The 26,553-nt window shown below is 45.8% G+C and overlaps 1 protein-coding gene across 10 annotated transcripts; it reads left to right on the forward strand.

The window, feature by feature from the left end:
- The first annotated feature begins 7,364 nt into the window (after positions 1-7,364).
- KEL (Kell metallo-endopeptidase (Kell blood group)) lies at positions 7,365-26,452 on the forward strand. 10 transcript variants are annotated; one of them, XM_082692564.1, is made up of 20 exons: positions 7,368-7,495; positions 7,802-7,889; positions 8,192-8,339; positions 8,639-8,815; positions 10,263-10,387; positions 10,727-10,748; positions 10,825-10,873; positions 13,771-13,849; positions 13,949-14,137; positions 14,367-14,515; positions 15,541-15,670; positions 21,991-22,101; positions 23,253-23,351; positions 23,592-23,669; positions 24,105-24,205; positions 24,382-24,492; positions 24,636-24,703; positions 24,915-25,084; positions 25,403-25,498; positions 26,175-26,452. In XM_082692564.1, exons 1-20 carry the CDS (start codon positions 7,386-7,388, stop codon positions 26,334-26,336), a joined length of 2,262 nt encoding a protein of 753 aa, XP_082548690.1. In that variant the 5' UTR covers positions 7,368-7,385; the 3' UTR covers positions 26,337-26,452. The 10 variants fall into 10 exon arrangements, 8 of the variants coding, with proteins under 8 accessions (XP_082548694.1, XP_082548690.1, XP_082548691.1 ...); XM_082692568.1 differs by having other exon boundaries at positions 7,365-7,495; positions 10,727-10,873; positions 13,787-13,849; XR_014301035.1 differs by having other exon boundaries at positions 10,727-10,873; positions 13,787-13,849; positions 24,636-24,707.
- The last annotated feature ends 101 nt before the right edge of the window (positions 26,453-26,553 follow it).

Raw genomic sequence — 26,553 nt, forward strand, 5'->3', positions numbered from 1 at the left:
ATCTCTCTTTTTTTTTTTAGAGAACTGCAAGTGTGATTCTGACCCTTCTGACCCTACTCAAGAGCTGTTAGGCATTCCAGAATCAAATAACCCACCAGTCTTTCAAACATACATAGTACAAACCCAATAACATCCTTACACTCCAAACACAGCACTGTCACCAAAACTCAAACTGCTGGACTAAAATCAAATGACATCTTCCAGTTATATATTTACGGACCGCAGGTTGTAGAAAATGTACAAGACAATCTGGAAAGCACTGAAAGAAAAAAAATATCATTCCAAAATAGGATTTGCTTGGGAAACTCCAGTCCTCAAAAGATAATTGTCCTGGAGACCCCTTATGGAGATAGAGACACAAATAGATCTAGAGCAGGGATAGAGGGAAAATACACATTTTCTTAAATCTGGAAATCTCATTCTGTTCAATTAGGAAGAGAAGACAACTGGGGACTAGACTTAGGAGAATCTGATTTTAGGAACCAAATGATGGGATAAGGACATAGTTTTTCTCTCCCCATTGTTAACCCCATCTCTTGACTATAAACTCTGCTTCCACACAGGTTTCCAGAAGCTCTGGGGCTAAATTTTTCCCCTTTATACTAGTTACACCTGGATTGAGGTGGGGGTGGGAGCTTCTCTTCTAACAGATAGGAGTCTTGGACTTTTTAAAAACTAGATGAACCTAGGTCATGTACACACTCTTGAACCAATCAGTGTGGCCAGGAGGATGCCAGGCACTGGTTGATTATAACTGAGATAATTGCATTGGTGAGGCAATAGGGAGTGAGGATGTGAAATGACTCTGATTGCCTTAGGTCAGATGGGGCCTGCCCCAAGTATGGTGGTGGGGTCAACCCACTTAAACTGCATTTTCAGTGGGGTATGAGTAGAAATGGTTATTGGGGAGTTCACTGGAGTTATTACTAGGTTCTGGATTTCAAATGATTTTTGTTTTCTTTTTTGTGTTTTTGCTTGTTTGTTTTTTGTTTTGATTTTCAAATTTGCTATAAAGGAACATGTTTTTTATAATGAAAAAATGGAATGTAAAATAAAATAAAATTAGAAACAAAAAGAATATATAACAATGGAAAATGTTAAAACTAATTTTAAAATGTTATGCACAGTTAGTACAATCAAAAAGATAAGTGAACTTTATGATTTTTAATAAAAATACAATATATCAACATTGGATCAAGAAATAGAAAATCACGGGGACCTGGGTGGCTCAGTGGGTTAAAGCCTCTGCCTTCAGTTCAAGTCATGATCCCAGAGTCCTGGGATTGAGCCCCACATCGGGTTCTCTGCTCCCCAGGGAGCCTGCTTCCTCCTCTCTCTCTGTCTGCCTTTCTGCCTACTTGTGATCTCTGTCTGTCAAATAAATAAATAAAATCTTAAAAAAAAAAAAAGAAATAGAAAATCACAAGAACTGAGGGGGGAAATGGGTAAGTCATCAAAAAGGCATACAGAATTTGAAAAAAAAATTTTAAGACTTTATCTATTTACTTTAGAGAGAGAGCAAGCAAGAGTGCTTGCGTGCCCGTGGTGAGAGGGGCAGAGGTATAGGGAGAGAGGAACTCCCAAGCAGGCTCGTGATGAGCAGGGAGCCCAGTCAGCCCAGTCAGATCTCATGACCCTGAGATCAAGACCCTGGTAAACACCAAGAAGAATCAGTAGCTTAACTAACTGAACCTAGGGTGTCTGAGTGACTCAGTCCGTTAAGCATCTGACTCTAGATTTCGACTGAGGTCATGATCTCAGGGTCATGAGATTGAGCCCCTCCTGGTCTCTGGGCTCAGCAGAAGCCTAGCCTGCTCCGGATTCTCTCTCTCCCTCTGTTCCCCGGCCCCCTCTAAAACAAAACAAAACAAAACAAAAACAACAAAAAATGAAATGTTTCTTTAAATTTTCAAAAAGTAAATGATTTGTTGTTTGCAAAATACGCCATTACACTTTTGGTGGATATTTGTCATGTTTGTGGCTGACAAAAGATCTTTTCAACACACCTTTCTAGATTTGGGGAATTTCCCGTTTTATAAATCCCACTTCTCCAGGCTGGAAGCCAGGCGGTGCTCTCCCAGACTCCCCTGTAGTTTGGCACGGGCTGTGATCTAGGTTTTACCAATCAGAAACACCTGCACCAGACATCAGCTGCAAAGTGAAAAATAGGAGAAATAGTGCGGATCTACCTGGGGCAAATGTAGAGCCAGTGCTTCTGTTGTCCATTTGCCAGCATGGTCAACGGGAGCCACAGGGTTTGCACAGCAGTGGCTGCCTGAGACCTACATTGGCCAGAGCATGGTGTGGTTCTGTGTTTTTGTTTTTGTTTTTGTCTTGCTGCAAAGCTTTTGATTCAGTCTCTCTGCCCATCCCATTGGAATTTGTGAAATTCCAAATATCATTGAAGAGATTCCCTTATCGAGTAAATTATCCAGAATAGATTCTGTTGCTTGTAATAAAGAATTAGACTAATACATTATCCAGTTCATTCTATGGGACAATTATAGAACCTATCTTGTAAATTAATAATCATTTTTAATTTGGAGATACTTGAAGATTCACAGGCAGTTGTAAGGAGAAATATGAGAGACCTATGTACCCTTTACTCAGTTTCCTCTAATGGTAACGTCTTGCAAAATTGTAGCACAATTTCACAAGCAGGATATTTTTTGTAATATTTATTTATTTAAGGTATCTCTATACCCAATATGGGGTTCAAACTCATGAACCCAAGATCAAGAGTCATACTCTTCCAACTGAGCCAGGCAGGTGCCCCACATTCAGGATATTGGCATTAAAATGATATTGATATGATTAACATCCAAAACATTTCCACTACAAGACTCCTTCATGTTTCTCTTTAATAGCTATGCTGACTTCCATCCTATTTCTACCCTTCCTTATCCCCTGGCAACCACTAATTTGTTCTCCATTTCTATAATTTTGGCAGGTAAACTTTGTTATGTAAAAGGAATAATTAAGTATGTAATCTTTTGGGATTGGCTTTTTTTTCCACGCAGCATATGATTCATCCAGGTTGTCACGTGTATTGTTACTTTGTTCCTTTCTATTGCTGAGTAATACTCCATGGTATCAGTTACCATGGTTTAACTATCCACCCACTGAAGGACGTCTGAGTTGTTTTCAGTTTGTTTATTATGAATAAAGCTGCTACAGATATTTGTGTATGCTTTTACATAAACATAACTATTCCTTTGGGATGCACACTCAGGAGTATAGTTGATGGATAATACAGTAGTAGTAGCTTATTTAGTTTTTAAGAAACTGCCAGAAAGTTTCCAGAATAGTTGTACCATTTTAATTAGCACAAACAATGTATGAGTGATCCAGTTTCTCTGAGTATCCCCATAGAACTCGATTGCCAATATTTTTTTAATGCATTCTGATATGTAGTAGTGATATCTCATTCAAGTTTTAATTTGCATTTCTCTAATGGCTAATGATGAACATTTTCCAATGTGTTTATTTGCCATCTTTATATCAGTTTTGGAATTACCTCTTACAGTCTACCACCCATGTCCTAGTTGGATTGTTAGCCATTTTAATATGGAGTTTTGAGAGGTTTTAAAAAATATATATGTTTTAGATACTGGTCCTTTGTTGGATATGCAGTTTGCAAATATTTTTTCCTGGTCTGTAGTCTCTCTTTTTGTTCCTTTAACAAGATTTGTTGCACAGTGAAACTTTTTAATTTTGATGAAATCCAATTTGTTAATTCTTCCTTTTAATGATTGTGCTTTTGGTCCAAGGCCTGAGAACGAGGAGCACCAGTCTCAGCTCAAACAAAGGCAGCAAATTTGTCCTTCCCCTATCTTTTTGTTCTGTTTGAGCATATGGCAGATTGGATGATGTCCACCCACCTCGGTAAGGGTGATCTTCTCCCAGCACCCTCCACGAGCTCCATTGAGATATAATTAGCATACGACATTGTGTAAGTTTAAGTTATACAATGGGATGATTTGCTACACATATATAAAGAAGGGAGTGGTGGCTTGGAAAAATACTAGAAAATAAAGGACAAGGATCTTCCTTTTTTTTTTTTTTTTTTTTTTTTTATTTATTTATTTGACAGAGAGAAATCACAAGTAGACGGAGAGGCAGGCAGAGAGAGAGAGAGAGGGAAGCAGGCTCCCTGCCGAGCAGAGAGCCCGATGCGGGACTCGATCCCAGGACCCCGAGATCATGACCTGAGCCGAAGGCAGCGGCTTAACCCACTGAGCCACCCAGGCGCCCAGGATCTTCCTTTTGAGACACAGTTGACACACAAACTTCAGTCTCTGGGGCATTACATTACCTTCAAGTTTTTGCCATGTTCAACACTAACCCAACTATTGTCTTTTAAATATATATATATATATATATATATATATATATATATATATGTTTTATTTATTTGATAACCTAATTCAATAGGCATTAAGTATTCTAGTCTTGGATCTATAAAAGAGAAAGTATATATGGAAATTAAAATATTAAAAGCAATCCATCTAGACAATTTAATTTGTCACTTAAATTGTTTCAAAAACCATACATTATTCTTTCCTAAAGGTGATCCCTAACTCTCAATGTGGCTCCCTTTGAAAAAGCAGTTAGAGTGTCCTCAACTCTGACCCAGTGATCAGTTTCTTCCTCCTCTGGTCAGGCCGCTCATCATTGTCTGTGACATTAAGGCTTACTCAGGTTCACTCAGGATGGGATTTATTGCTCCTTAGAAAGAAATTTCTTAATTGTTATCACTGAAATCAAGTAGTCTGAGAGGTAAATTGTCACTTATGTACATACCTGAGAGTGCTATGATATGTATGTAAATGTCCCATCCTTAATTTTGATGCTTTTAGCACTGTCAATGTGAGCTGGTTATGGACAACAATAATGACATGATCTTCAAAAGGTGAAATGGATGTTTGAGAGTCTGAGGAGTAACAGCCCCAATGCAGTCATAACACGTTCAAGCCATGAAGAATAGTTGAAAGAGTTTAGACAGAAGAAGATCCTGACGAGGAAGAGCCTTCCAAAAAAATAGAAATGTAATGACTGAGGACCTCAACAGTGAAGGTTTTGCTTTAGCCTCAGCTCTTCTGGTTATTGATTTTATAACTTGGGGAAAATGTACTATACTTCCACGTATCCCAGTCTTCTCATCTGTAGAGTAAGGAAAGGAGCTCTTACTTTGCTCATAGAATTGAAGACTGAATGGAAAACATGTATGTGAGCAAAGCATTTACTGGAGCCTCTGGCACATAGGCAGTGCTCAGTAAAACGTGGATACTATTATTATTATTATTATTATTATTTGATATTACTATGGTATCAAACAAAAGATCCTGGAATTCAGATAGACCTCACCGCACACTGAGGGCAACCAGGAGGTGGTAGTTGCCAAGATATGCCTGCTCCAAGAGCCTGTGGTTGCTACCCTTGTTAGCTGGGGCTCTCTGGATGCCTACAGCAATTGTGACTACTGCACTGGAGGTGTGTGGGGTGCTGGGCCCTGCTGGTGGCAGCGGCGGTGGTGGTGGTGGTGGTGGTGATGACTCACTGCACAGTAGGACGTGGGAGATAAGGGGGTTATGCTCCCGAGGCAGCTCCCAGAACAGAGATGACTTTGCCTGCAGGAGGCAGCAGGGTGGGGAGGGGCAGGCTGGCAACAGTGTTGCCATATCTCCTTGTTTGGCTCACCTTTTCTAGGAGAGACACTAAGTCCAGGCCACAGTGCCTGTTCACGGGGCTCATGTAACACAGCACACTTGTGCCTCAACCAGCTCTTATCTAATCTGAATTGTCCCTACTACCATTTTCTTAGAGAAACTTCAGCCCAGATGGCTTGACTGGGTAGGAAAGGAATCGGGAGGGGAATGGAGTGAGGGAAGCTAGAAGTTCAAGGTTGAGCATCTAGGGAAGGGGAGAAGAAGGTACAAAAAGAAGGTAAAACTGATTTGTATGCAAACACACCGAAAACCTCTAAAATCCCAAGTCATCATTTTGGTCTCAAGATGATTCCTACAGAAGCCCTTAACCACCATTCCACTTTCTACCACTGGCATTGCCGTTTTCCTGGTCATCCAGAAACAAATTATGAAGCCCACCTGTGACTGTTACACCCACTCCCTCCTCCCTGACTGCATCAGCTTCCATGACATTGTTCCCTCCCATGAAAATTTTCTGTCCATGTATTTACATCCCCTCTACCATCAACCTGGGCCAAGCCTTCACTTCATTATTCCTGTACCACCCAAGTACCAATGTGTCTCTAGTCTCTCATCTCGTCAATCCAGATCCCCAGTACCACGCCAGCTTGACACGGCTACTATTTTTGTCACATTAGATTTGTCCTCAGAAGACTTCAATCTCTCCTTTTGTGGTGCCCAAAGCGCTAACTTTTCTTCATGACTCTCCTAACTCCATCGGCATGCTGGCTTTTTCTACTTCTCTAACCACAGACAGGGAGGCTTCCCTCCATCCCAACCAATGCTCCACAACACAACACTGATGTGGGCAGGAAATCCTGCAGAGGGATCATTAGTGTGACTATCCTGTCTTGCCTGAGATGAGAAAACAGGGGACAGAGGTGAAATACCGTCTCTCAGAAATGAGCTCACGGTGACTGCAGGGGAAGACCTCAATGTGATGTGGGAGAGAGAGTTACTGGCTTGGAATGCAATTCATTCCTATAAATATCTAGAGACCATCTTAGGTAGCCATGAAAGAAAAAGGAACACCGTCCCTGCCACTAAAGATTTTCAATCCCTAGGGAGATGAAGATACAAACACCCGTGGGAGACAACAGAGAATGAAAGACTCAGTAATGCCTCATTCTTTGCAGACCGTGTGAGTTCCCGTGAGGTGGGCAAGGCAAATATTAGACTCATTTTCTAGATGATAAAACTTTCTTACCTGCTTGAGAATTTAAGTGGCTTGTTTATTGTCACAGGGCTAAAAATTAGCAGATCAGGGTCTCCTGGCTGTGCACTGCTCTGCCTGCAAACAGCGGAGTTCTGACACACCCTGAGAGCCATCAAACATTCCCAGGAGCTGTGAGAGCTCCTGGCCAAGGTGGCATTTACCTGAGAATTGAAGGATCCAGGAGATTTCAATCATAGGAGAAAGGAGTGAAGAAATAATATTCCAGAAATAAAAAAACTCCTTGAGCAAAGGCATAGACCAGGACAAGAGGAGCCACCCAAGAGCAAGATGGCTTCTCGAGTGAAGACTCCCTCCCTTCGCCTCCCCCTGAGAAGCTGAGATAAAGGAGGAGGAGAGGTCTGGGTGTCTCTGGGCTGATAAACAGACTCCACCCAGAGGCCAACAGCATGAATATGGGGACAGGAGAGTCAAGTGGCAGAAGTTCCCCCTCTCCAGGACCAATGAACTGGGGTGGGGGTAGGAGGGAGGCCATTTTCCTGAACCTGTTTTCAGACTCAGCACTTAGAGCAGAACCAGGAAGCTTCGGGGAGCCAGAGAGGACTGAGAGAGGGCAAGTCCCCCGGAGAAAACTGTTCCCTTCTGGGGTCAGATGGCCAGGGTGGGGGTGGATGGCTCTGTGTGCGAGTGCTGTGCCCCCAGGAGAGAGGAAGGAACATGAGGCTCGGAGAGCAGAGACTGGAAAGGAGAGGGAGGAAAGCAGGGGTGCATCCAGGGGAGGGGCCCGCTCCGAAGCCCTTCTGGGAACACTGCCCTGGATGATAGCGCCTGTGTGACAGGAAGCGTCCAAACGACCTGATATAACTCTCTTTAATGCCCCCCTTCCTGAACTAGCTTCTCTCCCCTCCATCCTCCTCAGCTCAGGAGGGTGGAGACCAGAGTGGGGAAGAAGTCGGGCCGGGGGAATGAGCCGGGCAGGTGGACTGAGACCTCCCCGGAACCAGGAGGTAAGTGCCCTGCTTGACCCTTGTGGGTAGGTGAATGACGTCCCTTCCAGCTCTGACATCCCACAAACTCTAACCCTTCACAGCCTACTTGGTTCTTACCCAGAACGGGTGGCATTCCTCATTTGTGCATCTCCCAGGGGGTCCGAATAGGGCTGGGTTTAGGGAGAGTGAGGAGAAGGATCTCTCTACACAGGGGCCCTGGCACTAACTTTTCCTTTCTCTTTCCTCTCCCCTTTCTCTTCCTCACCCCCTCTCCTAATGCCCTCCATCTTGTGGTTTTCACTTCCTGGTTGCCTGTACAGAGATCTCCAGAAGAAAGGCTGCCCACTGCCACTGAACCCAGTGGACAGTGGTCCGTGGTCAAGCGGGTGCTAATGGCTGGCCTGCTTTTCAGTGTGCTCCTTGGTTTCTCTGTGCTTTTGGTGTACATCTTCCGGAACTGTGGCCCTCGTAAGCATGATCCTGGGAGCGCCCAACCTAGTCAGCCCTTCCTCATCGGGGGCAGCCTCTGCCTGCCCGACATCCCGAGGCTTGGTGCCTTGGACTTACTCACCACTTACCCTGCCTGACCCACTCCTCTCTCCCCACTTCCCAACTTCTTCCTCCCCATCTGCTCCTGGTCTTGGCTTCCTCACAGGGTCCCTCTCCCCTTTCTTCACCAGGCATTCCTTTACCTAGCCCCTTGGGGGAGCCCTGTCCCTTTCTCTTTCCCTCTTCTCCCTCTCCCAGTTCTGAGCGTTTCCCCGCAGGCCCCTGTACGACTCCTGTGTGTTGGGATCTCCTGGCTCGCTACCTGGCCTCTGGAAACACCAGTGTGGCCCCCTGCACCGATTTCTTCAGCTTTGCCTGTGGACAGGCCAAAGGGACCGATCATTCTTTCCAGGCTCTTGCAGAGGAGAATAAGAGCCGACTTCGGAGAATACTGGGTGAGGCCCTTTGGGCAAGTGGGTGGCTCTGAGCCTATTACTATCTTGTCCCAAACCTGTGTGCTTGTGGGACAGCTGGTGGCTTCTCTGTCACCGCAGCTTTCTCCTCACTACCTCCCCCCTTCTCTCCCGTCCCTCTACTGCATTCTCTTCAAGCTCTCCCCTTGTCACTGCCCCGAAATGTTCGATTTCTCTCCTATACCTGGGACCTTCCCCACCTGCGTTCCCTCACCACCTGCTGCACGTAAGCTCATGTGTCCATCACTCTCAGTCACCAGACCCCCCACCCTGTCCTCTAGAGCCCCATCAGGGGTCAGTATCTTCCTCTCCTTCCCTGCACTTCCTGGCCCCCTCTCACCATTATCTCCTGTTCTCCATGGAAACCTTGGACCTTGGTGTGAAAGCCCGACTGGATAAAAGGGGATCCTGGGGCTGGCCAGTTGGGATGATGTGGCCAGCGGGGTGAGAAGTGTGTGTGTGGGGGGGCGTAGTATCTCGCTGTGTGTCAGGGAGTGGATCCACACAGGTACAAAGTGTGTAGAGGAGAGGACCCACCTAAAGCCCTAGGGTTAGAGAAGAGGCTGTGTGTGGAGAAGACAAAAGACTGACAGGAGAAGTCTGGGAAAGGAGCTGTGGCCATCTGGGAGGTTGAAAGTTGGGGGATGGTGGTGAGGATGGGGAATAAGATGGGATGCAAAAAGCAGGCATTTCCAGGGTACGGTGGCCGAGGGAGTGTGGGCTGTATCCACTGGAATTTGGGACGCGTGAATGTATCCCTCTGCCCTCCTATTGATGGAGAAAGAATGGAGGCTGACCTTCCCTTGGTAGAGGGGCCATGCTTCCAGTTAAGGCCCAGAGATGAACAGAAAATGTACGCTCAGGATGAATGCTCTTGCCCACAAGAGAGTCAAGGGAATCAGGGGCTGAGGGACAGGCAGCAGGTATTACAGAGTGGCCGAGTCCAAAACATATGTCTTTGGGTTGTTGCCACATGTTTGCTTGTTTCCTGGGGTCCCAAGCGAGGGCCTGGACTCTGTTTCGTCTCCTTGTTAAAACTTTCCAGGTGATTTCCCTCCCTCCAATCCCTCCATGTTCTTTGGTTTCCCCAATTTTTCTAATCTCTTCACTCGCCTCCTTCCTGCTTTCCTTTTGCATCCTTTCTCCTGGACCCATAGGTGCTTCTGGGGGTTCTTGTCTCTTCCTTCTTTCCCGTGTCTTCTCCTCCCTGATTCTCCCTAGTGTCATGTCTCCTTTATTTTTCTCAGTCCTCCCCACACTCCCTCTCCCTGCACTTGCTCTCCCGCCACCGAGCCAATCCAGCCCTCCCATTGTCCCACCTGTCCGCATCCCCATGTCTATCCCCTTCCTTCCATTTCCCTGGGAGTCCCCTTTCTTGACCCTCTTCTCAGCTCTCTACTCCTCTAATTTTCTCATGCTTCCTTTCTAGAAGCCCCAGGTTCCTGGCACCTGGGCTCTGGAGAGGAGAAAGCCTTCCAGTTCTACAGGTCCTGCATGGACACAGATGCCATCGAAGCTGTTGGGGCTGCCCCCCTCAGACAAGTCATTGAGGAGGTGAGACCCAGGACGTTAACATTTCTAGATACAAAACACATAGGACCGATGTATGCTCCGGGCTGCCCCCCCGCTTTTTTTTTTTTTTTTTTTTTTTTCTAGAAAGGGAGTGGGAGGTCTCTTTCCTAGGGATCTCCAAGTTCCAGGAGGGAGATGGAAATAGCAAAACCCTTTGGAAGCATGAGGACCTGGGTGTGGTAGAGAAAGAAGGATAGAGGTGGAGCCTCAAGGGCTCCAAGCACTCAGAGTAGTGGTGAGAAGTAGCAGGTGTCTGAGGAAGGGGGCGGCAGGTCTCCCAGGCCATCACCCTATACTGAGCCCTGTCTCTCTGCTTCCCAGCTTGGAGGCTGGCGAATCTCCGGTAATTGGACTTCCTTAGACTTTAACCGAACTCTGAGACTTCTGATGAGTCAGTATGGTTATTTTCCATTCTTCAGAGCCTATCTACAACCTCGTTCCACCCCTCCATACTCGCCAGTCATCCAGGTGAGGGATGTATTGGCAAAAATGCAGTAAGACCTGGGCCCACTTGGTATTCTAGCCTAGCATCTCCTAGTGGAAGTTTGTGGGCTAAAGAGAGAGGACAAATGTACAATGTAGGAAAGATCCCTATCTTGAGGGAAAATTATTGATGGGACACCAGGGACACTAGGTGAAATTAGGAAAAGGAGTAGTAGGGCCAGTTGGGAGAAGACAGACGTAGTTCCTATCTTCTTACTGCTTATCTGGATTACCCCTACAGCCTCTTAGTTAACCACATTATCTTCAGCATCACTCTCCCCATATCTGCTCTTCATTCTTGCTAGAGGGACCTTTCTAAACCAAGAGCTAATTATGCTATTGTCTCTGTGTATATGCCTCCAATGCCTCACCAGGTCATCACAATCTAGTTCTTAATCCATAACAAAGCCTCACAAGTCCTTTTATGATCTGACCCTTACACACTTCTCCAGCCTTATCTCCTGCCCCATCTCTTGTCCCCCTTAAACCTCAAGCCATGCTAACTTACAGCTTCAGTACTATTCCTCCATTCTTTGAATAGATGACTCCTTTGCTTGCAACACTACTCCCCAACCCCTCAAGTTCAGCCTACAAAACTCACATATTTTTAAAACACGGGATTTGATCTTTATTCTCCCAGGAAGACTTCACTGACACCCTAGTTATGAGTTAGGTAGACCCTTTTGTCCTTCCACTTCCCAAACTCTCATCATTGAACACCATACCATGTTAAAGACCATGAGCCCCTGAAGAACAGGACCACAACTTGTTCATTTCTGTTCCCCAGAATCTAGTAGAAGGCCTGGCAGCCAGAGACCCACAACAGGTGCTTGCTAAACAAGTAAATAAATAAAAATATTGAAGGTATCAGTATTGTGGTGGGCAATGCAATCTATTTGACTCCTGCTCTCACAAATTCCACAGAATTATATGGGGATGAATATATAAGAAAAGCTATCGTTAACCAGTATGAGGCATTCTAAATTTCTGTTCTAAAGGGTATGCTCAGGAGTTTAACCTGTGTGGCCTTCAAGGAGCAGTTAAGATCTGCAGTGGTTAAGGAATGTCCCAAAAAGGGGAGAATGTGAGCTGACACTTGAAACATGGTTCAATCACATAGGTGAAGGTGAAGCTAAGGGCATCAGGAGGGCTTTGGGAAAGTCCTGAGCTAAGGGAAGAGGCTGAATGGTGTGACTCCTCTGTGGGGTCAGTGAGAAGGCTGATTTGTGGAACAGAGGGTTTGGGGGAGGGGTGAGGTGTGGTGGGGGATAGATAAGAGCAAGACTGAAGACTTGAGTTTGGGCCTGATGATTTCTGGCCTCAGAAGTCAGATGGAGGCGATCACTTTGACTTAATAGAAAAAACAACAAAAAAAAAAAACAAAAATGCTGCTGGGGTCCTTTCAAATACCAGGGCTGTGCATTGCACTTAAGCAGAAGCAGTGATTTCGAAGGTCAACTTAGAGATATTGAGGAGTCTAGAGGAACAATTTGTAGGTTCTGAACTAAGATGATTGTGAGAAATTGAAATGGAAAGGAAAGGCCAGGCATGAAGATTTAGGCAACTTCATCCCAGTGGTGATGGTCCCTGGTGCTTCTAGAGGACTTGGTGACTGACTGAATATAAATGCAGAAAATGGAGAAACTGGAAAATTACCCCACAGTTTTGATGTGCTGTGAGTGGGAGGAGGATGGTTACCATTAACTGGAGACTGGATGGACTCTGAGGGGAAAAATAGGTAGAATTGACTCCGGAGGGATCACCCCCATGGGGGCTTGGGGGCAGGGAGGAGGAGTCAGACCAGCATGGCTGAGGTACAAAGGACAGGGGAGGAGCATCTCAGGAGGGTTGGATCATCATGGGTTCCAGAGATTTCTGACCTCAGAGAATGAGGAATGAGAAGACACCATTGGGAAGCTTCTAGAAGAGAACATCAAAAGGGTTTTAGAAATGGACAGATTGTACAGAGTTTAAAAGGAAGGTAAGGGAGTTGAAGCAGGGACAGAGATGACTTTTAGTTCTTCAAAATGTGGACATAAATGTGACAAAGGAGCCATGTGAAAGATTTTTCAAGATGGGGGAAGCTTGAAGTGGGAGCGGGATATTGAAGTTGGCACAAAAAAAGGCAAAGTGTGGGAGCAAAGCTCTTCAGAACAGAATCAAGGACATGCCAGGACCAAGGTAAGGACCCATGAAATAAGTGAGGCACTTACTTGTGCACAAAATCAAAGAGGTTAGCAAAAATAGCAATCAAAATAAATATTTTAATAATTAAAAAAATCAAAACTAATGCAAAAATCCATGATAAACAAAGTATCAAATTTTTGTTCATTGCGGATTTTTTTGAAGAGATTATTTATTCACAAAATGGACCAAAAATGTTATTGCAGATGAAAAAAAATCTTTAATTTTTCTTCAAAATGGATAAAAAAACACACTTTAGATTTTCAGGAAAAAATCTGTGATGAACAAAGATTTGATCTTTTAGTCAGCATAGATTTTAACATTGATTTTTATTTTAAAAAATCACCAATTAGAATATTTATCTTGATTACCATTTTCAGTACCTCTTAAATCTTGTGCCTGAGACAGTTTCTCACTCCCATAACTCTAGACCTGGCCCTAGTACAGGGGATGGCTTCCTTCAGGACATGGATTAGTATGCTTCTCTCTTGCTGAACACCCCTACACTGGTTGAAATACCCACCCTGTCTTGACATTTCTATGTCTAGACTCTTTCCCTTCATGCTTCCTGGCCCAAACCCCTCCCTTTCTTTGTCCTCTCTGCTCCTTCTCTGTGTCCTGAGGCCATCTTCTGTGGTATATTCCCCTTCTCCCCACACCTGTCCTCTCCTTCCTCCATGCTCCCTACTTCTCTCCAGTATCTCTTGTGTCCAGATAGACCCGCCAGAGTTTGATGTTCCCCTCAAGCAAGAGCAGGAACAGAAGATCTATGCTCAGGTAAGATGGCTCCATGGACAAAGGTCAGGTTCTGACCTCTGATGTTCAGAAAAAGGCAGGGGCCTCTGATGGCTGTGACTGAGGTTGCCCCTTCCCCAGATTGTGCGGGAATATGTGACTTACCTGAACCAGCTGGGAACCTTGCTGGGAGGAGAACCAAACAAAGTACAAGAACATGCCTACCTGTCCATCTCCATTACCTCACAGCTGTTTCAGTTTCTGAGGCCCCTGGAGCAGCGGCGGGCACAGGGAAAGCTCTTCCACATGGTCACTATTGACCAACTGCAGGTGCCTTGAACCAGGGACTGGAGGAGGGTGGCCATGAGGGCTTCTCTCCCAAACTTTCTTGTTCTCCAGATCTCCTTTTTCCTCATTCCTTAATTCCTTCTCATCCATAACTTTCCTGGTTCCATCCCTTCCCCCAACAATCCACCTCCCCACTCCCTGTCAAACCCTGAGGGAGGGGAACCATCCCCTTCAATCCTATCCCCCTCAGCCTTTGTGTCCCTCCTCTAAGGAAATGGCTCCTGCCATCGACTGGTTGTCCTGCTTGCAAGCAACATTCACGCCAATGCCGTTGAGCCCCTCCCAGCTTCTCTTGGTCCATGACCTGGAGTATTTGAAAAACATGTCTCAACTGGTGGAAGAGCAGCTGTCAAATCACAGGTTTGCCTCAGGTGGGATTGGGGAAGTATAAGGGAAATGAAAAATGTCTGAGGGCCAGAAGGCCTCAGGGACGAGGAAGATTACAGAAAATGCATGCTGGTAAGGTCTTCCCAGGAAGTTGGAAGGGACCCTTGGACACAAAAGGGCAGAGAATAATTGGGGGTTGATGGCCCAAGAGTGAATGGAGGGAACAGGAGATACGAGAGGCTTGGGGGGCATGGGTAAGCAAAAACACACATGAAATGAGGTGTACAGGTGCCCAGCAAGATACAGGATTTACTGGGAGTAGAACCCATCCTGTGAAGAGCCTCTAAGCTAGAGGAGATGCTAGATGACCGGTCACTAGGGATAGGGAAGGCATGTGTGTCTTAGCAGCTGGGAGGTGTGGGCAAGAGGTAGAGGCACATGAGGCCAGTGGTTGGATAAGGCGAAGGCTGGGGGTTCTTTGGGGAAAAAGCTAGAGGAGAGGCTATTTCTCAGCTGTGAAGGATTATGAGGACCTTATGGGTAAGGCTCTGTGTTGGGCTGACATCCCCAGTGCCTGGATGGCCACTACCTGAAGATAGCAGCTTCCTTCTGGGGGCTTGGGTTTAAGGCCCTTCTTCATAGTAACCCAGTGGCAACAAATTCTAGAAATTCTTTGTGAAGGAAGCCAAGGGCCATTCTTGTGGATGTGAGCAAGTTTATATATAATTACAAATCAGATGTAAAGTGAACTGAGATTTCTTGGTTGTGGAATTAGATGAATCTGTTGGTATGATTCTTTAAGTCTTCCTCTAGCTCAGAACCTTCCCTCCCTGCAACTTGAGAAGTCACCTCTGCATCTAGTTCCTTCTACCACCATTCTCCAACTCACACCAAGGAAAGCTTTTCTTGACTTATTCCAAGGTCAAGCCTTTATTTTCTATAGCTACAGGAGAGAAGGGCCTTCCCCCGGGAGTATCAAGGTGACTACACAAGGGAGGCTGTTCTCAAGGTCCCCCCAGAGCCATGGGTGTATGTGTCCATCTCTTTTCCTTCCTCAGAGACTTTCTGCAGAGCCACATGATCTTGGGGCTGGTGAGGACCCTTTCTCCAGCCCTGGACAGTAAATTCCAAGAGGCACGCAGATCATTGATCCAGAAACTGGGGGAGCTGACCGAAAGACCACCTATGGTGAGGAGACAAAGGAATGAATTTTCCCATAATGGGGGCAAAAGGAACATTTGCCATTTTAAGGGATAAATGTTGGCATATCTCTCCCAGGGAGAGGGCACGAGGGCATGAGGGCAGTGTCATGCAATGTCTAGTGTTTCCATGGAAGCAGACAGTTTTGGCATATGGTACTTATATTGAGGACTGAGATGTTGAGTACCATACATTTACACACATCTGGCTATTTTTATGGCCTTTGGCAGAGTACTAAGGTGCAAATACAAGACTCTAAAATGATCAACAATTGCTTTTCCTTTGTCATGACCTTTAAACTATTTGTCTAGTTATCCAGAGCTCTGTGATTTGAGGACAAGGACCTAAAGCTTAGGATTCACTGGGATGCTAGACATGAGTAGCAATCAGTGGTCTTTCCTCTATCTAGGTGATTACAGTGTTTGATGTTCAAATGAGCTTCACAAAGATTTCATCTCTGACATCTAGTAGGATCTGCTGGGCCACAGCATGGGCTTTGTGGTCCAGATCCTGATATATGTGAGGTGGTGGCTGTGTCATAAACACACTAATCCAGGTCTCCTATGTCACGTAATATGTGGAGACACTCTTTTACCATGAACTTTGGAACCCTAGGTCAGACACATCCAAATGCAAGCAAAGGTGTCTAGAACATTAGATATGCTCCAACCTCAATCAAGGCCTCAGTGTAATCTTGAAAATCACTGGGGTTTCTTTCTCTTTCTTTTGTGGACCATTTCTGTGGCTTGGAGAAATTCACTGCTTTGGTGACCTGAAGCATCTGTGGTATTCAGAGAGGGAAAATGCATGAAGTTCATAGGGACTGTGATGTTATTATCGAGTATTGGGAGTAAGATATTTTTCTAAGACCTCTAGATATGTATGAGCTGATTTAATTCTCTGAACAATTTCCTGAGGTAGACACATCATTTATGCCTATTTTATAATGGGGAAATTAAGGCACAAAATCTAAGTAACTTGCTCAAGATATTATGGCTAGTAAGTTGGTACAGCTAGGATTTGAATTCTGGTAGTCTAGCTTGAGGGTCTGTTCTTGATCACTGTGGTAAGAATAAAACAAAACAAAGCAACAAAAACAACAACAACAAAACACTCCTTTTTAGGACTTTCACTCAGATGGGCAAGTCCCCAAGAAGCTTCTACTCAGCCTTTCTCTTGACACAGATGAAGCAGACAGAACTCCAACTCCTCTTAGTTGACATTGCTACAAAGTCCCTGGCAACAAACAGCCTTCTGTCAATCCCAGAGCTATGGTCTGATGGTACTCCTTGAAGGATGTAGGTATGCCAATACTGAAATCACACTAGAAGAACTTAGAAGGCTTACAGATTGCTAAAGTTGCCATCCTTTATATACTTACATACATCCTTTATATCCATTATGTCCATCCTCATATACCATTAGGATTATAGCTGTCCTTGAGCTTAAAAGTGGACTCAAGTTTTACCAACAAGTAGAATAAGAATAATAGCTAATGAACAGTGAGTGTTACTGTATGTCAGGCACTGCTTGGAACACTTAGCGTGGGTGATTTTACTTAACCCTCACAAACACTCTGAGATCCTTAGAAAGGGCAAGTAGATTTCCCCAGACCATACAGCTCATTTGATGAGGAAACGGACACCAAAACAGACCTGTCCATCTCATGAGGCCATGTTTTTAATTACATACTATGCAGGATTGAGAAATCAGTGGGTAGGAAAACATAAAATGGGTTGGAAAATTCTTTCTACAAAGGTCAAGATAGTAAATACTTTTAGTTTTGTGGCCCATACAGTCTGTGTTGCAACCACCCAGCTCTGCCCTTGTAGCACAAAAACAGCTGCACACAGAGTAAATGAATGGGTGTAGCTGTGTTCCAGAAAGACCCTGAGTCACATGACAAACCCTCAGATTTCCCAAGAGGGAGACCAGAGGGAAGGTTGGATTGGCAGTGGGATCTCCCTGCTAGACGTAGGACAGAGGCAGTTGTCTAGAGAGTTGAAAGTGTTTTCTGGCAAAGAAATGGACATTACTTCATTGGACAAGGTATGGAGCAGGCTGGCTAAGCTTTGGGGCCACATAAGGGATCCCCCTGTGGTTCTGGCTGAGAAGAGACGGTGAGGCATGCATGGAAGTTTCTGCCTGCTGCTGCTGGCACAAAGAGTCAAAGGGAGGAAATCAGAGAGGGATGGAGGGGGCCCAGTAGACCACAGGAAAGATTTGGCTTTTCTCGGCATGAAATGGAGGCCTACAGAAAGATTGGTCTGTTTTATGTTTCAAAAGAATGTATTTAGAAGGTAAGCAACAGGTGCTGTGATGGATGTGAGCTGTGAGAAGGAGGAGGGAGTCAGACACCACCAACCCATTGGTCTTGATATGACCAAAATTTATGGTTTCATCTAATGGTTATTAATTGTGGATTTCTAAGCATATTCTTTGGAGTGAATTCTAATTTATAAAATCCCAATTCAGTAATATAAGGTCTTATTAACTGGCCATATTTTGTTGAATGATTTTGAATATACCATCAATGAAATGGCCATTAGACCAGGTCTTCCTCTTATTAAACCTGAGAAGCTGAATTTTGGGAAGTAAAAGCAGAACATCACATTTATACCTATGGAGTGAACTCTTTATATTCAGTCCAACATCCTGATTTGTTCAGATGATTTTAGCCTTTGTTCCAGTCCTCTATTGTATTACCTTTCCCTTCCCATTGTTGGTCGTTTGCAGCTTTATTTAGTGTATCTTCATCTAGATTATGATTAAAATACCAAAGAAGGAAGAGCAGCAGGTCAGGTCATTGAAGACCTAGCTATAAAGTCATCCATTCACTTATGCAACAAAAATATTTCCTGAGCACCTACTATGTGCCAGACACTTCTCTCTGCCCTTGGGATACCACACAGGCAAAAGACAAAAGCCCTTGCCCTCAGACACTGATATTCTGATGAAGGAAGAAAGACAATAAACTAAGGAAATAAAATATGTTCGGTGGCAATTAGTATTACAGAGAAAGAACTCAGGAAAGGGCGAAATGGCATGCTAGGTGGGGAGCATGTTGCAGTTTTTGGTAGGATGTTGGGGAAGCTCATGTGGACTTGGAGTCACTGGTCACCAAGGTTTCATTATGGTTGAACCCACTAAGAAACCATGCAATTATATTATCTTCCAACACAGATTTCTGCAACTCAATCACAAGGTCTAAGTTTATGGTTTACGCAAAGGCCTCCATGAAACCAATGGCAACACAGTGAAGGGGCACATTAAGGTTTATAAAATGCTTTCGATGTGGTGCTTCATTTGATCTCCCAAGCAATTTGGTCGGGGTGGGGGGCGGGGCAGGCAGGTATTACTCTCCCAGGGACGGTTTGTGTAACCAAAGTGCAGGGGTTAATAATCCACATTTAGTAAATGCTGAATTCTCTGTTCAGAGATAGTATTGTGGTGGTTCCTTGAAAATGAATCTGGACAATCAATGTGTTTTCTTGGCCTTAAAGCTTTTGACAATCTTTTAGCTAATCACCAGCAGTCAAAAATTAGGAGATGGCATGATAGTAGTCACATCTCTAGCATTTTTGAGTGCATGTGTGGTAAGCGTGAAGCTGAAGCAGCCCTGAGCTAATGTTCCTCAGGGGTCACAAGTGACAGGGGCTGAGTAAGGCAGCTCTATTCAGCCTGGATATGCTCTGCCCATTGACCCTAGTCCCTCTGTGCTCCGTCTGACGCCGGCTGCTTCTCAGTTACCCCACCACTGGCCCTTATTGAGTCTGTGACTCCTGGTTTCTGGGCTTTCCTAGTTTGGTGAAGTTTTAACCAGAAAAAATTGTTATTATTGTAGCATTATTTGTCTTTAGTGATCCCTTAGTAGTTATATGCAGTTTCTCAAGTGTTCAGAAATGATAGGCTTAAAGACTTATTCTAGAATTTGGTGTTGAAATTAACATTAAGGATTCCTGGCTGGCGTATAATTTCTAAAATTTATTTTTCCTCTATGGCAAATTAAGAAAATTTACGCTTCCCTTCAGATTCCTAGAATTTTCTTCTGATTTCTATATTTCTTAAATATGTTTATTTGTAGTTCTAAGGTTATATCTGCAGCTTATCTTCTGTTCCCTAAAATTAATGTACTGGGCTTCATTATCATGAGCTTGAAGTATTTCTTCCATCTTTTTTATTTTGGCAATGATTGTTCCCACTATATTTCTCTCTCTTTCTCTCTCTCTCTCTTTTAGAGAGAGGAAGCACACATGAGGGGGTGGGAGGGGAAGAGAGATGGGAACAGAGAGAGAGAGTTTCAAGTAGGCTTCACACCCAGGGTGGAGTCTGATCTCATGAAACTGAGCTGAAATCAAGAATCAGACACCACTGACTGACCCACCCAGCTGTCCCTCTTTTTCTCTATTTTAATATATATAGTATGCTCTATCCTTCCATGTCTTGAGAGATAGCTCAGATACTCTGAACCCCCAGTAGACCAATATATAACCTGTCAACTTCGACCCCAAGACCTGCATTTATTTATAGATTCTGGAAGTTATTTTCCTTCTCATGGGAGATGTTTCCCAGAACAACTGTGACCAAAGGAATTCCAGAGTTTTGCAGGGGTTAGCGATGGGTAGTCTCGGTGGCATCTATGCCCTCCAGGAACCAGGCCAGACCCTGCTGGGGCCTAGGCTATGGGGACAGGCATGGAGGAGGCAAAATCTGTTGGAAAAATGGGCAGGCATTAGCAAAAGGGATCAGGAAACAACTCAAGAATGAAGAGGTGTGGAAAGGGCAGGCAGATCAACCAAGCTCAAGGCTTATGTGCTTACTGCTGCCCTTGAGGTGGCTGCTACCTCCCCCATGCTCCCCGACAGCCTGATGAAAGTCAGTCTCAGATCCAGACCTGTCATCAGGAGGCCAGTGGGGGATGGACAGTCACTGAAGGCAGCCAGCCGAGCCTGCCTGGACCCAGTCATGACTGTCAGACACAGGTTCTCTTCCAGTTCATCTTCACTGTGCACGTTTGTGTCTTAGAGCTGCAGCCAATATGCTGTAGAGAGTGGCTGAGTCCTTATCCTCACAAGAGGGGACAAGAACACACAAATGTGGACAACTGGGTCTGGAGCAACCTTCAAAATGGTGAAGGTCAAAATAGGCAGACCCCAAAGTGTCTTCTTCAAGGACAACAATACTGGCCTTCCCTTTTGTTTCCTCTCTTGCGGGAAGCCCCTTAAACTCTCTCTCCAATCTTGGTACCAGAAAGCATAGTGGCAACCTAACTACCCTCCCTACAAGGAGATCTGAGAGGAGTAAATAAGTTACAGGAATGAAGTCTTGTGACTTCATCCCTGCTTACCCCAAATTTGCATATTAGCTGTTTTTACAGAGTCTCAGCTCAGCCTTCCCCTAGGCCAGCACTCTCACCCTTGACCAGTTGAGCATGTTTCTCAATTGGTCTCATATCATCTATAGGCCCTATTCGTGGTAGGCACCTCAAAGCCATCCCCACCCCCACAAATACCTTCCCGGCATCTCTCTCTTATGTTGGTCAATTTTTCTGTCCCCATGCTAAGAACACCCCAGTTGCCAAGCCCCTACTGAGTTTTTGTACAACCACCTGTCTGCCTTTGACGTTGACGATGTCTTTCATCTCATCCTCTTTTCCCTGATTTGACCAAAAGTCTCTTGGTTTTCTGAATTCATGTTTAGTCTTTTCTTTTGTCTCCTTCTCCTACCAAACAATATGGTGTCTAAAACCCATTTTCACTCTGATCATTTTCTTCTTTTTAAGACAAAGTTCTTATAGTCCACAATAACCATTTGGAGAGTTGGGGAAGGTGGCAGAAAGGAAAGAGGGATTACCTTCCCCAGTTTCCATTTTAAGCAAAGAAACATGGGAGGGTGGCAGCCTTTACTGGGCTACCAGCATGGTGCATGTGACAGGCAGGGACTGGGTGGCCAACAGACGTGCTGAGGTGAGAGGTTTGGTGTATAGTCCTCTCCTATCCAGGAGCCTTTCGGTTCTCCATAAGGGTGCCTCTGAAAGAACTTGTTTTCAAATTCGGTAGTCAATGAATAAGGATGTTTCACCCAATCCAGACTCATGAGACTAATCCTGGAGGACATAGCCTTTTTTATTACCAAGTGGCAATAGCCCCATGTGTATCACCAAAAAGGATGATAGAGCAAAGTGAGACAAACCCAGAAAGACAAAGAGAGCTTCCCCTGTGCATAAAGGTCTAGACGAGATAGGCCCGGGGAGGTGGATGAGGAAGAATGCTTGATGGGAACCATTCATTCCAGATTTGTCTCCATAGCCTTCCCGCCCTCGATGGATGAAGTGTGTGGAGGATACAGGAACCTTCTTCCAACCCACTCTGGCAGCCTTGTTTGTCCGTGAGGCCTTCAGCCCGAGCACCCAAAGTGCTGTATGTGAGGGCTCTTCCCCAGCCCATGTCCCTCCACCCCTTCCTACCCAATCATTCTCTCCTAATTCTATTGACTGTGCCCTACTCTGTGGTTGGGGGATGGTCAGGGAGTCAGGCAGTCACAGAGAGAGAGAGACCACACTATGAGAGAGAAGTCAAAGGAGGCCAGGCTGCATCCCTAGGGTTTGCATAGTTTTACTACAGGACACAGGTGCACACAACATGCATGGAATTTGGGCAACTTACCTAACTTTGCTGCACTTGTGTTTCTTCAACCATAAAATGAGAAAATTGAACTCCATGGCCTCTGAACGAAACCCTGTTTCTCTATGATTTCTTAACAACACAGGAAACGACAGGAAAATGGAATGATATAATCTTAAAAAGTTCAAGTGAATGAGTACTGAATAGTCTTTGAGTGCTTACCATGTGGCTGATACTCTTGTAAGCACTTTGCATAAACTACTTTAATGCCTAATATCATCCTGATTTCAGAGAAGAGAGAATTGAAGCACAGAGAGGTTAAGTAACTTGCCCAAGATCCGCTACCAGTTAATAGAGTCAGAATTTGAGCTCAGGCTTCTGATATCGTCATCCATTTACCTCTATCAAGAAAGGATACAAACAAGAAGGTAGATGGATGGGAAAGCAGTAACCACACAGTCAGTTGTGAAGCTGGGAAGACTTCAGCTTGTTGGAAAGCTGAAATGCCCAGAAAGATGGAGAGAGGAAATGCCGGCCATAATTACGAGAGTGTGAGGACAAGGGGCCTCAAGAGCAGGGAAGGGAATGATGGTCCTCTTCCTCCCTCTGCTTTCTGAGTGGATCACCTGACCAAGGGTAAGGATGGTATCTCCCTCCCCCGGAAGGCTGGGATCTCCCATGGAAAGGACTTTCTTCCCTATTGACCTCGGGAGTGACCAGCTCTCAGATTTCCTTTCTGGGTGTGGCACCTCCTTTCTGTCCCCCCAGATCTCTGTGCTCTGGGTTTCCAGTCACCTCGTTAATATTACTTCCTGCTTTCTCTCTCAGAGATCTTCCCCCTTCTCTGGGAGCTCCTTGGAGCCCAGGCCCTTCTGAGAGGCCCAGCAGGCAGGACCCCAGACTGAAGCTGACCCTGATTCTGTTTCTCTATCCTGGCCCCTTCCCAGGCTATGGAATTGTTCACTGCAATCAAGAATGCCCTCATCAGCCGCCTCAGAAGGATTCCCTGGATGGATGAGAAGACCCGGCAAGAGGCCCAGAACAGGGTGAGCTCAGAGTGAAATACAGGAGTCGGAAGGGGTGGAATTGAGTATTGGACCCCGAGATCACACTGGTAGGAGGAGAGTGCAAAGGCACAAGGACACATGGCAAGTGTAAACACCAATATGCTGCACACGTACCCTGGTGACAACACAAAAGGTGGGACCAGGGCAGTGAGCACAAGGTATTCTCTCTGATCGATTTGGGGTAGCTAGGTTTCTTCTATCTTTTGTGTCTCTCCCCAGGTCACCCAACTGCAGGTGAAGATGGGGGCCCCAGAATGGGCCCTGGAGCCATCACAGGCCAGACAGGAATACAACGATGTGGGTCCCTGCCCTTGCCAGCTCCTCATTAGTCCTCGGCCCCCTGACCCACCTGAGTGGCAGATAATCTGTTTATCCTGGGCAATCCTAACTGACCCCTTCCTTGCCCTGGTGATCCCTGGGTTTTATGGGTGAATATCCACACTGTGGGTCTTGCCAGCAGAACAACGAAACCTTTTCAGGTCACACTGAGTGTGTGTGCATGCATATACACATGCATTCTTGTGACTTGCCTGAGCGTGTTTATCTGTGCTCTGATTTGTATAAATCCTGTCTGCACCGACATGTGGCGGTGTCCCTGTGCTGCCTTCCACTTACTATGGATGTCTATATGCCGGGGCTTATCCGTCTGTGTTCAGATGTACCCATCGGTGTATGTCAGTGTGCATCTGTATTTGTCTCTGTGTATCCGAGTCACTTCCTGCCTCCTCCCAGATACAGCTTGGACCCAGCTACCTGCAATCCTTCCTGAGCTGTTTCCGATCCCTCCAAGCTAGAACTGTCCAGAGCTTCTTGCAGTCTTTCCCCTACCACAGGTATAAGAGCAAGGGAGACATAGACCCTGCATCTCAGAGATACCCATCCAAGATTAGCAAGAAAGATGGGGGCTTGGGGAAACAGGAACAGTGTGACAGTAGTTGAGAGGGACTTCATGTCTGGTGGGAGGGACCAAAACTGATGGAGATGGTGTTCATATGCGCTCTTCCCATAGGTGGAAGGTATCCCCCTGGGGGGTCAATGCTTATTATTCAATACCTGACCATGTGGTGGTCTTCCCAGCTGGACTCCTCCAACCGCCATTCTTCCACCCTGGCTACCCCAGGTAGGGGCTATTCCCTGAGGGTGGGCAGGCGGACTTCCCAAGCCTGATGGACAGATGTTATGATGGATGGCACTTGTGGTCAGAGAATTGGGGTCAAAAACTTGGAAGGATTCTGGGAGTAAGCTAAACCTCTGTCTCCCCAGAGCCGTGAACTTTGGCGCTGCTGGCAGCATTATGGCCCATGAGCTGTTGCACATCTTCTACCAGCTCTGTGGGTAACAATGGGCCATTGGGAGGTGGGGCCATTGGGAACCCAGGTGAAGGCCCCAAAAGAGGCTGTGAGGAGAAAGGGTGGGCTCCTGGTTGGACAATTCTGAACCCTTTGCAATGCTTCTGGGGGCCAGCCCAGTCTGTGGTAGCCCCCTTGTACTCATCCTTACATGGCGCCTCACTATTTCTTTACCTGGCCGCATTTTCAACAGTACTCCCTGGGGGCTGCCCAGCCTGTGACACCCGTGCCCTACAGGGGGCGCTGCTGTGTATGAAACACCACTATGAGACCATTCCCTTACCCAATGGAACCTCCTTCAATGGATCGTGGACATTCCTGGAGAATGCTGCAGACATTGGTGGGCTGGCCATTGCACTGCAGGTAACTCCCATCCCAGGAGCCAGGATCTGTTAATAGCCATTCCTTCTACCATCCCTCATGCAAACACAGCTGTAAAGCCTTTTACTCTTCATATTCCCCTTGAAGAGATGGTGATCCCCTTCCTACCTCACAAATCCCTCTTTTCTAGGATACCTATATATATATTTTTTCCTTGCTTAGACCAGGGTGTCTGTGAAGAACTTGGGCAAAAGAGCCACAAACTGGTTTTAGGTTTTGTATGTAGGGCATCAGACTTCCAAATGGCCATGGTTCTGGAGTCTAACTAAGGGCTACTCCCCATCTCACCCCAATATGCAGGCATATAGCAAGAGGCTGTTATGGCACCATGGGGAGACCACCCTGCCGAACCTGGACCTCAGTCCTCAGCAACTCTTCTTCCGAAGCTATGCCCAGGTAGACAGCTGCCATCTCCCCCCACGGCTCGCTCCATGTCAGAGAAGTAACTTACTGCTAATGCTTAAAGAACAGCTCCTCCCTGAAATGCCTTCTAACAAACAGCCCCTCTGCCCTCTGCCATAGAAGTCCCCACTGTCATCTTTTATACATACCACTTGGGGACATCTTTTCATTTTGCTATAAATTCTTCTAACAAATTCAGCACCGCCTTCAATAAAGAACTCTACTGCCAAATCCCTCTGAGATGAGCCCAACTTTTTCTTCTCTCATTTCTCCTCAAAAAATGAGCCTCCAACAGACTGTCTACAGACCCGAGTCCTTCTTGGAGACCCCAGGTGTGGTCCACACCTGACAGCACCCCCTAAGTACCATATGCTCTCTCAACAAGACACTACACCCAATTCCTCATTATACTGAAAGACCCTCTCACAGAGGTTTTCCAATAAACCCCACCTCTCAGTCACTGACAGATGGTCTGACTGCACAGCCCAGGCCCCCCTCACATGCCTCCTGCCAGATCAAGAGACCAACAGGTGTGTGGCTTGATCCCTGCTCTCATCTCTGCCGTCCCTAGTCACCACCTTGGCACTGGTCTGCCTCATCCTACTGACCCTGATCTACCCTATGGCTCTGCCATTTTCCTTACCCCCCACACACCTCTCTTTCTCCACAGGTGATGTGTAGGGAGCCTGGCACCCAGGAGCCCCAGGATTCTCACAGCCCACCCACCCTTCGAGTCCACGGGCCACTCAGCAACACCCCAGCTTTTGGCAGACATTTCCACTGTCCACACGGTACCCTCTTGAACCCCTCTAGCCACTGCCAACTCTGGTAGCCTGGCTACCACAGAAACTTCAATCAGGTGCCACAACATCTCCCTGCTCCGTTCATAGAATCAGGTGACAATCGCCTTTCTCCTTCCCTTTCAAAAATAAAAGCTGGCACTTGGCATCTGCCTGTCTCTTAATGACTCTTTCTTGATACGTTCTGTGCTTAGAAGTCAGAAAAAATAAGAGGAGAAAAGGCCAAGAGAGTTCCACAGACACAAGAAA

Source organism: Mustela nivalis, assembly GCF_964662115.1.
Source record: "Mustela nivalis genome assembly, chromosome: 12".
Lineage (NCBI taxonomy): Eukaryota > Metazoa > Chordata > Mammalia > Carnivora > Mustelidae > Mustela > Mustela nivalis.

Excerpts from the sequence above, each read along its gene's own strand:
- KEL (XM_082692568.1), top strand. The coding sequence starts at position 7,386 with ATGAACTGGGGTGGGGGTAGGAGGGAGGCCATTTTCCTGAACCTGTTT. Across the intron at positions 23,352-23,591 it reads GGCAAGAGGCCCAGAACAGG|GTCACCCAACTGCAGGTGAA; the intron begins GTGAGCTCAGAG and ends GTCTCTCCCCAG. Across the intron at positions 25,085-25,402 it reads GGCTGGCCATTGCACTGCAG|GCATATAGCAAGAGGCTGTT; the intron begins GTAACTCCCATC and ends CCCAATATGCAG.